At 40.0% G+C, this 19,419-nt stretch overlaps 1 protein-coding gene across 1 annotated transcript; it reads right to left on the reverse strand.

The window, feature by feature from the left end:
- Positions 1-77: 77 nt before the first annotated feature.
- On the reverse strand, positions 78-18,622 carry LOC124940763 (receptor-like protein kinase FERONIA). The gene is made up of 3 exons (XM_047481302.1): positions 17,251-18,622; positions 6,380-7,695; positions 78-1,161 (listed from the first exon to the last, which is right to left on the reverse strand). The coding sequence occupies exons 1-3, from the start codon at positions 18,592-18,594 to the stop codon at positions 192-194; spliced, it is 3,630 nt and encodes a 1,209-aa protein (XP_047337258.1). The 5' UTR covers positions 18,595-18,622; the 3' UTR covers positions 78-191.
- Between the last annotated feature and the right edge of the window lie 797 nt (positions 18,623-19,419).

A 19,419-nucleotide genomic window follows, 5' to 3' on the forward strand; every position in this document is an offset into this window, starting at 1 on the left:
AGTTAATATTTTTGATAATATATCACCAAGTCTTTTAAGTAGATTATATTATTTCCTAATAGTTATAATATATTACTACTCGTCATTTGTCGATTCCAATGTGTAATCTTATTTAGATATTGGCCAGGTTCAATATTATACAACATTTCTGGTGTGGACTAAATATCCTACCTTGAACTCAGTACATAATACTAGAAAGTGGCGATCCATTCTGTTTCGGACACATCCTGAGAGAAATTGGCAAGATCATCATCTTGTGCCACCGTGTTCTTCTTGCTGGCCCGCTCAATGGCCATCATGTTGCTGAACCATTCTTCTGACGCCGCCCCAGAAGGTGGATCTGCTGCTACAGCCGCGTCTAACTCCCATCTCTCTTGTAACTCTAGTACGTTACTCAGGCCCGACACCACTGCCTCCATTGATGGCCTATATATTTCCCTACCATTCACGCAATTCATCGCAATCCGCAAGTACTGAATCAAGCACTCCGGAGCAATCTTTCCCACTAGACACTGGTCCATGGCATCGTCTATTCTATTCTCTTGGATGATGTTGCTTATGTAGTCTACTAAAAATACATCTTCATTTTCTAAATGAAACAAATCATGAGGTTTCCTGGCACAAAGTATCTCCAGCAATACCACACCAAAAGAGTAGACATCGGATTTCAGTGTAAGATGGCCGGTCGTGAGGTAATTTGGGTCTACGTAGCCAATGGTACCACGTAACGCCGTGGTGACATGGGTTGAGGATCCCAATGCTGCCGATGCCAACTCAAAGTCTGAAACCTTTGCGACCCAACTACTGTCTAGCAGGATATTACCCGGCTTCACATCGCGATGGATCACTCTTTCGTGCGACATCTCAGAATGAAGGTGGCGTAATCCCTGGGCAACACCAATGCATATCTCCAGCCTCCTTTTCCATGGGAGACGATTCTTCTTCTTATCATGGATATGATCACTTAGGGACCCGTTACTCATATATTCCAACACAACCAACATTCTGCCTTCCTCATTGCAGTACCCAATTAAATTTACCATGTTACGATGATGATTAATTCTTGACATAATCAAGATTTCATTTACCCATAGCAACCTTATCTCTTTCTCTTTGATTGCAACCAAGGTGGTTCCATAATCAATCATTCCTTGGTAACATTTTTGTTGAGAAATACTCTCTAAGATCAACACAATATTTCAATGAAAACCAGAAATCCAAAACAGAAACCAGAGGAATAAGAAGAAGACACAAATTTGATATCGGAGTTCAGCCCAAATCGGACCTACGTCTCCGTCAAGCTCAGCTTAGAGCTTGATTCCACTATAGAGAAAGAGTATCAGATTACAATCACTCGCCACTATCTTTCCTTATCTTACACACCTTTCTTTGCAAGAATTCTTCACCAAAATCTCTCAAGAAATGTAATCTCACTCAAGAAAAGGAAAAACAGAATACTCTCAAGAATTAACCACCTAGCTTCTTATATCAACATAAAATGAATGACCCGGTTTTACAATTAATTAAACCGGACCAAAAAACAGCTAACAAAAAAAAAAAAAAAAAAAAAAAAAAAAACCGGTTCAACCCAAAATCAACAATCTCCACCTTGGGTTGTTTGATCATTCTTCAACTTCTAGTGGAATCAAAAAAACTCATATTTTCATCATTGCTTGAAGCCACCCACAGTTCAAGTTACTTCAACTCTAAGCAGTTTTAAACAATGTTTAAACTTGCTTAAAGTTAACACTTTTGTTCCAACATCAGCAGGATTATCTTCTGTTCCAATTTTACCAATTGAAACTACACCTTGTGCTATCTTTTCCCGAATGAAATGATATTTTATGTCCACATGTTTTGTTCTATCATAAAACACAGGGTTCTTGCACAAATGAAGAGTACTTTGGCTATCAGTGTAGATAGTAGCAGGCCCCTTAAACAGCTTGAGTTCTTGAAGTAGACCTTGAATCCACATGGCCTCTTTTACAGCCTCTGTTGCTGCTATGTACTCAGCTTCAGTGGTTGATAATGCTACCACTGATTGTAGTTGGATTTTCCAGCTGATGCAATTTCCATTTATCAGAAAATAGAAAGCAGTAGTAGATCTTCTAGTGTCTTTGTCACCTGCAAAGTCTGAATCCACATACCCGATGACTGTTACTTCAGAAGTATTCTTTTTCTTGTAGCATATACCTGTATCGGTTGTAGAGGCAATATATCTTAATAGCCATTTCATAGCCAGCCAATGATCCCTACCTGGATTTGCCATAAACCTGCTTAAGGTGCTGATCCCATAAGCTAAATCTGGTCTGGTACAAACCATGGAGTACATGATTGATCCAACAGCACTAGAATAAGGAACGTTTTCCATATATGCTTGATATGAACTGGTTTTCGAAGAACTTGCAGCTGTCAAAGGAAACTGATTTGTAATAGGCATTTTAGCTGGTTTGGCTCCTCTGATCCCAAACTTGTCTATTACCTTTTCAAGATAACCCTTCTGACTGAGAGTCATTAAACCTTTCACTCTGTCTCTTACTAACCTTATGCCCAGAATTTTGCCAGCACTGCCCAAGTCCTTCATATCAAATTCTGAATTAAGGACTGCCTTCAAATTCTTTATTCTTGAGAATTCTTTGCTAATCAGTAGCATATCATCTACATAGAGTAGAAGATAGTCAACATCTTGGATTTTCGATCCTCTGAAATACAGGCATGTATCGTAGCTGCTTCGGATAAACCCTTGTTGAGAAATGAAGGCATCGAATCTCAAGTACCACTGTCTTGGAGATTGCTTGAGGCCATACAATGATTTTTGTAGCAGACATACCATATCTTTACCTTTCTGTAATTCAAAACCCTGTGGCTGCTCCATGAAGATGGTTTCCTCCAGATTTCCATGGAGGAATGCTGTTTTGACGTCCATCTGCTCCAGTTCTAAATCAAAATGTGTTACTAGTGATAGCATAATCCGAATAGTCTTGTACTTGACAACAGGTGAGAAAATCTCATTATAATCAATCCCTTCTTTCTGAGAGAAACCCTTGGCCACCAACCTAGCTTTGTACTTGACCCCTTCTTTTATAGTATTTCTTTCCTTGATCTTATAGATCCATTTGGATTTAATCACTGACTGTTTTGACGGTCTTGGAACAAGTATCCATGTCTGGTTAATATGTAGTGAATTCATCTCTTCTTGCATAGCATCAATCCACTTCAGCTTATCCTTTGAGTTTAGTGCTTGTTTATAGTCTTCTGGCTCCACCTTACCTATTTCAACTGCAGAAACAAACGCATAAGCTAATAAATCGGTATAAGCAGAAAAACCATACCTTTGTGTGGGCTTAATTTGTCTCCTTTCCCGATCCCTTGTGAGTTGATAGTCGGTATCAGGTTGCCTTGCTTCATCACTTTGTTCATCTGTTAACTCTGTTTCAGTGGTAGCTGTTGTTGAATCATTAACTAAGACTGGTGACTCCACCTGATCCATGTTGCCATAACTCTCCTCCACCGAATCAGTAACTACCCGTTGTTGAGCCATCATAGGAACATAGTCAACACTTGTTCCTTGCTTGCTTGTATTTGAACCCCCTTGGGTGGTGTTAGATGTTTCTTGAGTAAGGCACACAAATTCTTCCTCATTGAAGATTACATCTCGACTTATTATAGTTTTGAAACCACCTGACTGTTTTAACCAAATTCTGTAACCTTTCACCCCTTGAGGATAACCAAGAAACACACCCTTTAGACTTCTAGGCTCCAGTTTTCCTTCCTTTTGATGGGCATATGCAGTACATCCAAAAGGTCTGAGATAGGATAAGTCTGGTGGATTTCTTGACCACATTTCTTCAGGAGTTTTAAAGTCAATTGCTGTAGAGGGGCACCTATTCACCAGATAGGCTGCTGTCATTACAGCTTCTCCCCAGAATGTCTTAGGCAATCCTGCCCCAAACAACATTGAACGTGACTTGTCCATCAAGGTTCGATTCATTCGCTCGGCAACACCATTCTGCTGGGGTGTGTGTCGAACTGTCCGATGTCTCTGAATTCCTTGCTCACGACAGTAGCTATCAAATACTTCATTGCAAAATTCTAACCCGTTGTCAGTTCTCAATGTCTTCACCTTTTTATCTGTAAGATTTTCAACTAGAGTCTGCCAAACTTTGAATTTCTCAAATGCATCACTTTTATGTTTTAAAAGATATACCCAAACCTTGCGAGAATAATCATCCACAATTGAAAGGAAATATGAGTTACCTCCTTGTGTGGGTGTTCTCTCAGGCCCCCATAAATCTGAATGAACATATTCCAACACTCCCTTGGATTTGTGAATTCCAGTCTTGAAAGATTGCCGATGCTGTTTTCCCAATACACAATGCTTGCATAAATTCAACTTAGTCACCTTGTCTGAACCAAGCAGATTGCTTTGACTGAGTATATGTAATCCTTTTTCACTAATATGTCCAAGCCTACGATGCCACTTTGTTGTAGTCTTGTCTTCATTTGTGACAACAAATGCAGATTGTTTTGACACTGTCTCACCAATCAAATGATATAAGCCCCCTTTCTTGATGCCCTGTATCACAACCTTGTTCTCTTTCATAATTCTCATCTTCCCTGAACCAGTTTGATAATTGTATCCCAAATCATCCAGCACCCCGAGAGAAATCAGATTCTGTGTAAGTTGAGGCACAAACCTTACATGTCTCAATGTCCTCACAACACCATCAAACATCTTGATGCTGATATCTCCAATGCCCTCTACTCGACATGTATTACTATTTCCCATCAGAACCATGCCCCCATTTGTATCCTGAAAATTTGATATCCAATTCTTGTTGTGAGTCATGTGGAAGGTGCATCCAGAATCAAGAATCCATTCGCAATTTGCAGATTCCATTGAGGCCATTAGAACCTCTCCATCATCATATCCATCACCATAGTTTGCTGATTCTTTGACATGTCCTGGTATTGAATTACTCCCTTGTTTCTTCTTTGATTCCCTTTGCCACAAATAGCAATTGACCTTTAGATGACCTAATTTTCCACAATGAAAACATTTTCTGGATTCCATTGATTCAGACTGGAGTGTTCTGTTATTTGGCTCCTTTGAATTGTTGTGGTTAGGACGATGTTTAGACTTCTTGGAACTCTTCCCTTTAGCCATATAGTTTTCCCCGTTTGAGCTGATCTTCTTGTCAGTTTTCAACTCCAACTCTCTCGACTTTAGGGCAGATATTACTTCTTCAAGTGTAATACTAGTTCGACCATATTTGATTGCATTCTTGACCTCCTTATATGATTCTGGAAGAGAATTGAGAATGATTATGGCCTGATTCTCATTGCTCATTCCTTCATTTTCTCCAGAATTTGACAACTCAATATTGAGCTTCAAGAATTCATCAAGATTCTGTGTAAGAGTCTTATTCGGCATCATCTTATAGCTGAATAGTCTCTCCTTCAAATAAATCTTGTTGGTCAGAGACTTGGATTGAAACAACTCATCCAGACGTTTCCACATTGAAGCAGGATTCTTTTCATTATCTATCATCCTAATAACAGAATCTGATAAATGAAAAATGATTGTACCTATTGCCGATTCGATCATTTCATCCTTTTGATCCTCACTGATCTCAGGTGGCCAGGCAATTGGTTCTTCTAGGGTACGCACAAGTCTCTGCTGTGCAAGAAGTGCCCTAATCTTCCGCTGCCAAATTCGAAAATCGCCGTTTCCATCGAACTTGTCGATATCTATCTTCATCGTCGTAGTTGGTTGCCAAAGAAATACCTTGTTTGCGGAATCCTTCGTTGAGTTCTTACTTGACTCTTGTTGAACCCTATCAACACAATCTTCACTTTCGCTGGAGCTGGAATCACCCTGTTCCCAATCACTCGCCAGCGTTGAAGATCTTCACGAAATCCTCAATTGATCTGTTTCTTGCCCTAACTCAGGCTCTGATACCACTGTTGAGAAATACTCTCTAAGATCAACACAATATTTCAATGAAAACCAGAAATCCAAAACAGAAACCAGAGGAATAAGAAGAAGACACAAATTTGATATCGGAGTTCAGCCCAAATCGGACCTACGTCTCCGTCAAGCTCAGCTTAGAGCTTGATTCCACTATAGAGAAAGAGTATCAGATTACAATCACTCGCCACTATCTTTCCTTATCTTACACACCTTTCTTTGCAAGAATTCTTCACCAAAATCTCTCAAGAAATGTAATCTCACTCAAGAAAAGGAAAAACAGAATACTCTCAAGAATTAACCACCTAGCTTCTTATATCAACATAAAATGAATGACCCGGTTTTACAATTAATTAAACCGGACCAAAAAAAAAAAAAAAAAAACCGGTTCAACCCAAAATCAACAATTTTCCAAAACAACTTCTTCCAATAACATTACTGAAGTTGTGTGTTGCCGTTCTAACCTCAGCAAGAGAAAAACGACGGAAGGGTAGAAGTGCATTCTCTAGACGAGGCTCCAATTCCATAACACTGGTGTTTTCACTGCTCTTTCTCAGTCGAATATCTATTCTTCTAACTAAAGATTGGAAACTCCTTTGGAAGAAGTTGCCATGCTTGGTCATCTTCTTCTTTTGCTGCATTTTATTATCATCCAGTTGCAATGGCCCAGAAGAGGTTGAAGAGATTGAACCTTGAGATATTGCAGAAGCCGCCGCTAATACAGATTCAAGGCCATGTGTGACTTCAGCCATTGTAGGTCGTTCAATAGCCTGGTTATGCAAGCATAGGTTTGCAAGATCAAGGTACAATTTGAGGGAAGGAGTTGGTATTTGTTCCCTCAAACTGGAATCAATGATAGAGTCAACTATTCCTACCTTGAAGCAGTTTTGAACCCACAAAACGAGGCTGCACTGTTCCCCGTCTAATCTAGTATCAACGGCTGGCCTCCCACATAATGCTTCCCACAAAACAACACCGAAATCAGATTTTTTGGTTAACCTACGGGTCAAGAAATATTGGGGATCTAGGTAACCAATAGTCCCCTTTACATCGGTACTGATATGGGTGGGAGTATCGATCGCAGTTCCAACTTTGCATATGCCAAAGTCTGCAATTTTGGCAACCCAATCCCTATCCAACAAAATGTTTTCGCTCTTGACATCTCGATGTATGGTGTCCTGATCACTATTGGTGTGCAGGTAATCTAACCCGCGAGCAGCACCCAAGCATACATTGAGCCTTTGCTCCCAAGAAAGAGGAGGAGGCACTTCTCCATTGCTACTAGCATCACGATTTTTCTTGTAAAGATGATCTGCGAGAGTTCCATGCTCCATGTACTCGTAAACAAGAATCATTTCACGACCCTTGTTGCAGTATCCTATCAGAGAGACAAGGTGTTTGTGTCGAAGCTTGGAAAGAATATCAATTTCTGACCTAAATTCTTTCTCTCCCTGCCTAGATTCAGAACTTAACCTTTTAATTGCAACTGTTTCCGCCTTGCCATCAATAACCCCTTTGTAGACCTTACCGAAGCCCCCATGTCCAATCTCTAATTCTTTATCAAAATTGTTGGTTGCGGATAAGATCTCACCAAATGAAAATCTACGGCACAATTCCTCATCTGGTAGTGTTGGCGAATTGTTCTTACTCCAACTTTTTCCTTCACAAATTTGGTAAACAATGACATTCAGAAGTGTAATCAAAATTATAACAAGAGTTGCAATGTAATTTCTTCTTGTTGTAATTGTCGACATTTTAACTTTAAGTATATGTTTTTTCGGTGCATGGCGATGGGAGATGACTGGATTCACCCCAGCAAGATTGTCATCCGGGTTACTCAGTTTGAAAACGTCGATTCCCTTAAGAACTGCGTCAATAAATTCAGTTGGTTGATCCTCGTAACCAGGGTACAAAGATACAAGTAGATCTTTCTTGCCCATCATTCTGTCTCCTCTTACTGTCACCAAATAATCCTTAAGGATTGCAACTCCAATCTCACCACCCCATCTGATCAAGTCTCCTCTAGGCTCAACCATTTGATTGTTTATTAGAATACTAAACTCCTTTTGCCCAATCTCCATCACCTCATAATCAAGCTCACAAAAATGCAATCTGACGAGATACCTGAAACCGGAATCCACAGGCAACTTCCATGTAAAACTAACTCGTTCACCCTCTTTTGTATTTCTGTTCATAGACCAAGAGGTCTGGTACAGTCGTTGTGGTGCACCATTTTTTGATGTTTCAGTATACTTGATCCGATTCGTTGGAGTGATGGGAAAAACACTTGATTCTATGAGATGGTTTGAATCGCTGGTCCACTCCCTGAACATACCATCTGTGTCATGAGAGGATGAGAGGGAGCTGCCACCAACGTTTAAACGATGGGCCATCTCCATTGCAGTGTCTTTACCGATGGGACGTCGGTAGTTCTGCCCTGCAACATAAGCCCCTGAATCTCCCTCCATGGTATAGTAAAGACCAGGCGGCATGGGAACGACTTCAATTCCATTTACAAATGCAAATGTCTCATCATCAGAAGGGATTGTTCTTGAAGGGGAGAAAGTAATTGATAAGGGTTCGTCGTCGTCGTGAGGGACATAAAGGGTGAATTCTTTTACAATGGATTTGAGGCCGAGAGAATCGGCTGTCAGGAAAGCACTGAAATTGTTGAGGAGTGTATAGGGACCTGATTTTACGGTTGTGAAGGCTGCGGACGCCTTGAAACCAGAGTATGAAACTGGGTAGAAGTGAAGGCGGATGAACTTGTAGCCGGAGCCAACATGGAAGGAGTAGGTGAAGGATGCCCGAGAAGCTCTAGCCGTCCTATAGGGAGTGGGATCGAGGAGGTTGTGAATGGAGAAAGGAGGGCTGACTGATTGACTTGCAGGTCCATGAAAAATGATCATGGTAGCAGAATCTGTTTCTCCAACCCATTGTCTGCCGTTAAGTGCTGTGGAGTTGCGGGGGAAGCCGCAGTTGACGGCGATAGCATGCTGTGAATCGTAGTGATGAACAGGTGAGTTGCCGGCGGCGGGTATCGATGGTAGGAGAATAAGGAGAGAAAAGGGGAAGATGAAGCTGAAGCTGAAAGTATTGGGGAAATTGAATGGAGGAAATGCCATGGTTACCGAAGAGAAAAGACACCCTCTTCTTTTCTCTTCTCTTCTCTTCTCTTATCGACCGACGACGCAAATGAGTGATCGATGGAGTTGTTCGTCTTAAATTTCATGGAATTTTCTTCGTGGCTGTTGTACCGTTGACTCTTGACCTCCCCAATTTCCACATTATCCCGCGTTCAGGATGGGTAAATGATAGAGGTGTATTTTTTAAGAGAAATGATAAGGACATCAATGACAGAAAAGCAAAAAGTAACATCATGTCGAAGAAAAAAAACAATGAAAAAAGTTTCCTTCCACTCAATGAAAAAGGGTTTTTCTCTATCTACCAGTTATGTGTCTTTTCATTTCTTCTTATATTTCTTTTGCTCGTGTCTCTTCGTCCTACTCTCTTCCGTTTGATTGGTCTTTTTTTAAAACACCTCTATACGAAACAGTTACGAAGTTCTTGTCTTATGAAACGAAAATGGTAAGTTTTTAGTTTTATTTCGAATTTCATTTTTTTAAGTTTTACGTTTGTTTTATTTAAAACTTTACGTTTATTTCTCATTTCATAATCATGACTCACATAAACAAATAATTTCGTTTATTGAATCGATGAAGAAATCGCAAGATAAAATTATGAGATAAACTCATTTAAATTTGTAATTATGTAGTATCGACAGATAAAATTGAGAATATACGATGTTAAAATTGGGAATATACGATGTCCAACTTAAACCGTTTTTATTCTGAATTATATATCAAGGTTTTCATGTAAATTGCTTGACTAATTTGCTTTTAAGTGAATTATTTGTTTTTAAATGAATAATTTAGAATCTTTAGGTTAAAAAGTTGATATAATCATTTAGAATGTTTAACTTAAATAGTTTTTATTCTGAATCATATGTCAATGTTTTTATGTAGATTGTTTGACTGACTTGCTTTTAAGTGAATGATTTGATTTTAAGTGAATCATTTTAAAATATTAGGTTAAAAATTGTTATAATCGTTTATAATCTTCAAATAAGATTTTTAATGTTTGAAAACTGAAATATATATTAAAAAAATTTATGTAAAAAAACTTACACGTTCATGTAAACCGTTTTATACACATGTAATGCGATTTACTGAAATGCTTAAAATGTATCTGTTAACTATCCAAATTGCTCTCCAATCCTGTTGGACATGTTACCGATTGAAAAAGAATTAAGTGAGAATCGTCTATATTATTTTCTTATATTGATTTGTTTGAGTACTTCTTTAGGTGTTAACAGTCAATGCTAACAATTACATCTATATCATTTCTTATCATTTTTATCACAAATGTCGTTGAACAAATTTATCCAAATTAGCTCTCATTCTTTCTCTTGTAAAGAAGTGGATAATTTGTCTTCAAAGGCAAAGGCGAGGGCAAGGTTTAAGGTCTTGCTTCGAGATCTTTCACATCTAACTTCGCTCCATGAAATTGTAAGAGTGTGGGATGGTTGTGCTCGTGCAGCGCTCCTCAAATATGCAGAAGATATTGGCGGTGGGAGCTTCACCTCCATTTATAGAACCTGTGATAACTGTTCAACTACTGCATTTAGTTGGAAACATATTACATAAAGTTTTATGATTTCTTATTTTTATTATAGCGATTTAGTAAAGAGGATATACAGTGAAATTCTTAATTTTTAAGGTCAAATACATTAAAGGAAACCATTGATATAGTCATTACAAAAAAATGTTTCTTACATTGATTTAATATGTTCTTGAAGACAAGGAGAGTACAATATTTAATTTTATTTTATTTATTTGTTAGCTCAAATGTAAAAGGGTTTTATCTAAGAAATTATATATATTCAATGATCGAGTTGGAGTATTTTGGAGTCGGGGATGAAGAGTAAAAAATGATTATTCGATCAAATTCGAGGTTGGAACGGAGAGCATGTAAAATCCAAACTCGATACTTTAAATATTAATATTAAAATATATATATTTATTAAAATTTAAAAAGACTTTTCAAATTATATACTTAAAATTATTACAAATTTATAATAAATATATTATTTATGTTACTTGTATATAAAAATGTTATTTATAGTTTTAATTAGTTTAATTAATATTTTTTTTATATTTAAAATTTAAATTTAATAAAAATAAAATAAATATATTTTATTATATAAAATGAGTAATGGGGTAGTTTGAATTTATATAAAAAAATATAAAAATGAAAGAAAAAAATCAAACTAACTATAATGAACAATAAACAAATTGCTCTTAATCTCATAAATTTGTATTATAATATATTATTTACAATAAACTATTGAAATAAGTGATTTTTTTTTTTCCTTATATTTTTGAAGAATGGTTATAAGGAGCAGAGTAGTACTCTTATTTGAAGAAAACAGAAACAAAGACAAAGCATTAAAATACATGACAAGCTCACGCAGACATGAATGAGATCGAGATGATGAGTAGGTTGGTTGATGACCATGTTGTTTTTGTGGGACGGGTCTCAATAGTCATAATCTACTACGTATAGTGGCGCCTGTAAGTAGTCCCATCTCTCTTCTAGATCGTTACGCAGGTCAGACAACGCTGCTTCCATTGATGGCCTATCTACTACAGGCGCTCCTAAGTACTCCCATCTCTCTTGTAACTTTAGTACATTGCGCAGGCGAAGCAACACTCCCTCCATTGATGGCCTATCTATCCCCATATATGCCACGCAACTCATCACAATCCTCAAGTACTCAGTTAAGCACTCCGGATCAATCTTTCCCACTAGATACGGGTCCATGCCATTGCCATCCTCTATTCCATTCTCTTGTAAAAGGTTTCTTAAGTAATCCACTGTCAAGTCATGATCTACACAAAATGAATCAGATTTCTTGGCACAAAGTACCTCCAGCAATACCACACCAAAAGTGTAGACATCGGATTCTGATGTAAGTTTGCCGGTCTTGCAGTACTCCGGATCCATGTAGCTAGCGGTGCCACGTGTCTCCTCCCCCGTCTTCACATAGCTATAGCAACTCAATGTAGCCCATGCAAGATCAAAGTCTGAAACCTTTGCGACCCAGTTTCGGTCTAGCAGGATATTCCTCGACTGCATATTGGAATGGGTCACTCTTTTTTCGGACATCTCAGAATGAAGGTAGTGTAATCCCTGAGCAGCACCAATGCATATCTCCAGCCTCCTTTTCCAGGGAAGACGATTCTTCTCCTTATCATAGAGATGATCATATAGGGACCCGTTACTCATATATTCCAACACAACAAACAGTTTGTCTTTCTCATAGCAGTACCCAATGAATTTGACTATGTTAGGATGATTAATTTGTGACATAATCCTGACTTCATTTTCGAAGCCTTCAAAACCTACAACTTTCTCTTTGATTGCAACAAAGGTGGTTCCATTAATCATTCCTTTGTAACATGAGCCAAAACTATGGCTTCCAATAACATTACTGAAGTTGTGTGTTGCTGTTCTAACCTCGTAAAGAGAAAAACGACGATGGGGTAGAAGCAAATTCTCTAGACGAGGATCAAATTTCATGGCACTGATCTTACTCCGTAGAACATCTATGCTTCTAACTACAGCTTGGAAACTCCTCTGGAAGACATTACCATTATATTCTCTATCTGAACCAATGTCATTATGATGCAGCGTGCGTGGCTAGGATGAACCTTTATCAAGATTCGTTGATTCTTACGAATACCGAAAGTCGATAGATATTGAGGAAACCTCGTTTTCTGATTAATAATCTTCTTCTCCCTTACAATGGAATACCTTCAGGGTATTTATAGGACTTACACGTATTAAATTAGGAATTACGTCTAATTACAATTTAATTACACTAATTTAGGATATTCCTTCCATAACAAGAATATCCCTACTTAATTTAGAATATCCCTTGTAATCTCTTCCTTAATTAGAATATATATTATAATCCTTTCCTTGATTAGAATATATCTTCCAATCCCTTCCTTAATTAGATTATCTTCCAATCTCTTCGACTCGCACCGCATCATTCCCCCCAGGGTAGAAAAGATTCGTCCTCGAATCTGGAACCGCATCATCCTCATCAGAAGAAGACTCACCCACAAAAGGAACAAGATGCTTCACATTGAACACATCAGAGGTACGCACATGGCTGGGAAGGCGTAAACGATAAGCATTGGGGTTGATCTTCTCCACAATCTCAACAGGACCAATCTTCTTAGCAGCAAGCTTGCTATATTCATGAGCTGGAAAACGATCCTTAGTCAGAATAGCCCACACAAAGTCACCAACTTCAAAATCAACAGCACGCCTTCTCGAATCAGCCTTCTCCTTGTACTTGGCAGTAGCAGCAACCAAGCGGTCATGAGTGGTCTGATGAACCTGAGCCAACTGACCAACAAAATCCGCAGCAGTGGAATGAGGACGCACCTTGCTGGGCAGCGCTAACAAATCAAGAGGAGCACGCGGAGACAGCCCGTAAATCACATGGAAAGGACTGAAACCAGTGGAGCGATTAACAGCATGATTGTGAGCAAACTTCCCAATGAAAGGGCGAAGAGCCTGGTTCATCATACGCATAAAGGTGCTAGGAGCATTCGACAGACCACACGGCATAACCAGCCACTCATATAAGCCCTCACGAGTCTTAAAGGCAGTCTTCCACTCATCACCCATGCGAATACGAATCTGATGGTATCCACTCTTGAGATCCAGTTTGCTAAACACAGAAGCACCACCCAACTGATCCAACAAGTCATCCAACCGGGGAATAGGAAACCGATAACGCACTGTAATCTTGTTGATAGCACGACTATCAATGCACATACGCCAAGACCCATCCTTTTTTGGGGAAAGAAGGGCCGGGACAGCACAGGGACTAAGGCTCTCTCGAATGTGTCCCTTAGCCAGCAAGTCCTCCACCTGTCTACGCAACTCTTCATGTTCTATGGGACTCATGCGGTAATGAGGACGGTTGGGTAGGGCAGCACCTGGAACCAAGTCAATGTGATGCTGGATATCACGCAAAGGAGGCAAGGCACAAGGCAGATTCTCAGGAAAAACATCTGCAAGCTCCTGTAACAGCGGCTGCACTGGAATAGGCACCTTAGAACTAGCACCACAGGTAATCAGCGAACAAAATAGAGCAAACACCATGCCCGATTCGACCATGGCGGTCTGAAAAGGACCCCGAGACAACAAGGTGGTAGGGGGGGCGCATGATGAGTGGGGGCAGCACCCTTCTTGGGCTGATTTGGCATCAACACAATCTTGACTCAGCCAGGACAGACGATAAGGCTTGGGGTGAGGTTCAGTGGACAGACCCAGCTTCGAAACTGCAACCTCAGAAATCACATTCTCACAACTCCCAGCATCAATGATGAAGGTGCAAACTTTGCCACCGATGGTACAAGTGGAATGGAACAGATTATTACGTAACCACTCGTTGTCAGGAGCACGAGGGGTTAAACATGATCGACGAATCACCAAAAGGGGGCCAACATCACCAGAAACATACTCCTCCGCTGCCTCATCATCATAAACATCATACACTGGGTCTGAATCTGAAGGAAGAGCAGAGTCAGGATTCTCCACCTCAGTAAAAAGACCACGATTGGTGGACTTTGGGTTGCGACACTCTGCTTGGCGATGGCCAACTTCACCACAATTGAAACAACGCAAGCCACCGGGACGTCCCTGCGGGGGGGCTGTAGTGCTGCGAGGGGGGGCTGGGGTGGGATGGGCCGGCTGAGAAGAAGAACCAATGCCACTAGTGGGGACAACCTGTTTTCCAAAGCTACCCGAACCGCGTCTGGCTAGCTGTTTCTCAGCCTGTGAAGCACGCTGATGTGCCTCAGAAACAGTCAAGGGATCAAACATATTCAAAATATCCTGCAACTGGAGGCGAAGGCCACCAATATAGCGAGAAACCAACTGGAGAGGGGACTCAGACAGGTCAACACGAGCCACAAAGGTGTAAAACTCAGTGGAATAGTCATCCACGGAACGAGAACCCTGACGAAGATTCTGGAACCGCTGGTACAGGTTACGTTCGTAATTATATGGTAGAAACGCAGCCCTAATATGCTTCCTGAATTTGTCCCAATTCGTGAGTTTTGCCTTACCATGACGAACACGTGTCTGTTTCAACTGCTGCCACCATGCTTGTGCACGACCATGTAAGCGGATCGTAACAAGGGGTACACGACGATCTGCAGGAACTTCCTTGAAATCCAGAATCTCTTCAACCTGAGAAAGCCAATCAATAAACTCTTCCGGTGATAGACTACCATCGAACTTAGGGATGTCCACCCTGAAAGCCTGCTCCCAGCGATGATTGGGGCGTTCAGGGGATCGATTCCGAAGACCACCGAAGGGGTTTTCATCTGTCATCGTAACATCATCTTCAGGGTGGTGCATGTGCATAGATGCATCCATCCGCTGCGTCAACCATTCAACCTGCCGCTTCAAATCGTCGTTATCACGGCGAAACTCAGCGTTTTCACGTCGCAACTCAGCAAGGTCACCATCATCAGCACCAGGGGTAGGGTTGCGCGGCTGTCTTCGGGGCGGCATACCTCAGGGTCGACTGGAATCTGATACCAACTGATGCAGCGTGCGTGGCTAGGATGAACCTTTATCAAGATTCGTTGATTCTTACGAATACCGAAAGTCGATAGATATTGAGGAAACCTCGTTTTCTGATTAATAATCTTCTTCTCCCTTACAATGGAATACCTTCAGGGTATTTATAGGACTTACACGTATTAAATTAGGAATTACGTCTAATTACAATTTAATTACACTAATTTAGGATATTCCTTCCATAACAAGAATATCCCTACTTAATTTAGAATATCCCTTGTAATCTCTTCCTTAATTAGAATATATATTATAATCCTTTCCTTGATTAGAATATATCTTCCAATCCCTTCCTTAATTAGATTATCTTCCAATCTCTTCGACTCGCACCGCATCAATATCCCTACTTAATTTAGAATATCCCTTGTAATCTCTTCCTTAATTAGAATATATATTATAATCCTTTCCTTGATTAGAATATATCTTCCAATCCCTTCCTTAATTAGATTATCTTCCAATCTCTTCGACTCGCACCGCATCACATTAGTAACATCGGTCACCTCTTCCTCACCTTGAGATGTAGCAGCAGCCAAGACATATTCAAGACCATGTGTGACTTCAGCCATTGTAGGTCGTTCAATAGTCTGGTTATGCAAGCATTGGTTTGCAAGATCAAGGTATAATTTGAGGGAACGAGTTGATATTTGTCCCCTCAAACTCGAATCAATGATTGCGTCAACTATTCCTAACTTAAAGCAGCGTTGAACCCACAAAACAAGGCTTCGCTGTTCACCGTCTATTCTAGTATCTAAAGCTGGCCTCCCACATAATGCTTCCCACAGCACCACACCGAATGCATACACATCAGATTTCTTGGTTAGCCTATGGGTCGAGTAATACTCCGGATCTAGGTAACCAAAAGTCCCCTTTACTTCGGTACTAATATGGGTGTGAGTATTGCTCGTAGTTCCCACTTTGCATATGCCGAAGTCTGCAATTTTGGCCACCCAATCCCTATCCAACAAAATGTTTTCGCTCTTCACATCTCTATGTATCGTGTCCTGTTCACTATTGGTGTGCAAGTAATCTAACCCGCGAGCAGCATCCAAGCATACATTGAGCCTTTGCTCCCAAGAAAGCGGAGTCATTTCTCCATTGCTACTACCATCACGTTTATTCTTGTGAAGGTGATCTGCGAGAGTTCCATGTTCCATGTACTCGTAAATAAGGATCATCTCACGACCCTCATTGCAATACCCTATCAGAGAGACAAGGTGTTTGTGTCGAAGCTTTGAAAGAATATCAATTTCTGACCTAAATTCTTTCTCTCCCTGCTTAGATTCAGAACTTAACCTTTTAATTGCAACTGTTTTCGTCTTGCGATCAATAACTCCTTTGTAGACCTTACCAAAGCCCCCATGTCCAATCTCTAATTTTTTATCAAAGTTATTGGTTGCGGATAAGATCTCACCAAATGAAAATCTACGACAGAATTCCACATCCAGCAGTGATGGCGAAATGTTTTTACTCAAACTTTTTCCACTCCATTCACAAATTTGGTAAGCAATGACATTCAAAAGTGTAATAAAAATTATAACAAGAGTTGCAATTTCATTTCTACTGATTGTCTTTATCCAAGCATGAGGAAGGGAGATGACTGGATTCACTCCAGCAAGACTGTCGTCCGGGTTACTTAGTTTGAAAACCTCAATTCCCTTAAGAACTGAGTCAATAAATTCAGTTGTTTGATCATAGTTACCTGGGTACAAAGCTACAAATAGATCTTTCTTACCAATCATTTTGTCTCCTCTCACCGTCACCAAGTAATCCTTATGGATTGCAACTCCAATCTCACCACCCCAGCTGATCAAATCTCCTCTAGGCTCAATCATTTGATTATTTATTAGAATACTAAACTCCTTTTGCCCACTCTCCTTCACCTCATAATCAAGCTCACAAAAATGCATTCTGATGAGATACCCGAAACCCGAATCCACAGGCAACTTCCATGTAAAACTTACTCGTTCACTAATTTGCTTATTTCGGTTCATTGACCAAGACATCTGGAACAGTCGCTGTGGTGCACCATTTTTTGATGTTTCAGTATACTTGATCCGATTTGTTGACGTTATGGGAAAAACATTCGATTCTATGAGATGGTTTGAATCGCTGGTCCACTCCCTGAACATACTTGTGTCATGAGAAGATGAAAGTGAGCTGCCACCAATGTTTAACCGATGGGCCATCTCCATTGCAATGGCTTTACTGATGGGACGTCGGTAGTTCTGCCCTACAACATGCACCCCTGCATCTCCCTCCATGGTGTAGTAAAGTCCAAGCGGCATGGGAACGACTTCAATTCCATTTACAAATGCAAATGTCTCATCAGAAGGGATTACTCTTGAGGGGGAGAAAGTAATTGATAAGGGTTCGTCAACAGGGACATAAAGGGTGAATTCCTTCACAATGGATTTCAGGCCGAGAGAACCGACGGCTAGGAAAGCACTGAAATTGTTGAGGAGTGTATACGGGCCTGATTTTACGGTTAAGAAGGCCGTTGACCTTTTGAAACCAGAGTAAGAAGCTGGGTAGAAGTAAAGGCGGATGAACTTGTAGCCGGAGCCAACATGGAAGGTGTAGGTGAATGATGCCCGAGAAGCTCTAGCTGTCATATACGGAGTGGGATCGAGGAGGTTGTGAATGGAGTAAGGAGGGCTGACTGATTGACTTCCAGGTCCATGAAAAATGATCATGGTAGCAGAATCTGTTTCTCCAACCCATTGTCTGCCGTTAAGTGCTGTGGAGTTGCGGGGGAAACCGCAGTTGACGGCGATAGCATGCTGTGAATCGTACTCAACAGGTGATTTGTCGGCGGTTATCGATCGGAGGAGAATAAGGAGAGGAAAGAAGATGGAGCTGAAAGTATTCGGGAAATTGAACGGAGGTAAACCCATGGAAATGTCGGGGGGGCTTTTCCGATGTCGAGGGTCCAGTGTGGTAGATGAGGAAGAGACACCGAGGGCAAATAATTTATTGAGTTTTTCTTCTAAATTTCATGTAAGTTTCTTTGTCTAAGACCAGCCGCAGCAGGGGAGCATTTGGGGTGTTATTTGAGTGTCAAAAGAGGAGAGTGGGAGGCAGCAGGGGCAAAAGTGAGTGTCAAATTTTGGGTGTCAAAATTTGACATGGGTGTCAAATTTTGTTTGGCCCAATGAGAGGCTGCCATGTGGCAGGATAATATCTACTTTTAATTTTAGTTTTCTTATTTTAAAAATACATTTTAATAATAATTGATCAATAAAAAAAAAATTTATATCAATATTTTTTATTTTTCACGATCTATAAATAGAGACTTGGTTTGTGTCATTTGGACACCAAAAAATTTCAGAAATTTTCTACCATATTATCATCCTTGTTTGTATCACCTTTCTTTTGAAATCTTCAAACTCTTTCATCATTGTTTAGAGTGTTTGTTTTCTTCTTCGTTTTAAATAATATTTGTATGTTTGATTTATCAAGTGATGAATAATATTGTTTGTGGTTAAAAAAATGAAATTATGTATATGTTTAAATGATGTGGAAGTGAGAGAAAGTAAAAAAGTAATTTTGATACCTTGAATAACACGCTGCTGTATGACATGTTAAAAAGTGGGTGTTAAAAGAGGTGTTAAGCTGATGTGGCAGGGTGTTAAATGAAAAAATTTGATACCCTGCTGTGGGTAGTCTAAGAGAAAGAGAAATGGGTGGTTGTTGTATAGTTGACTTCCCAATTGTTTTAC

Source organism: Impatiens glandulifera, chromosome 5 (assembly GCF_907164915.1).
Source record: "Impatiens glandulifera chromosome 5, dImpGla2.1, whole genome shotgun sequence".
NCBI lineage: Eukaryota > Viridiplantae > Streptophyta > Magnoliopsida > Ericales > Balsaminaceae > Impatiens > Impatiens glandulifera.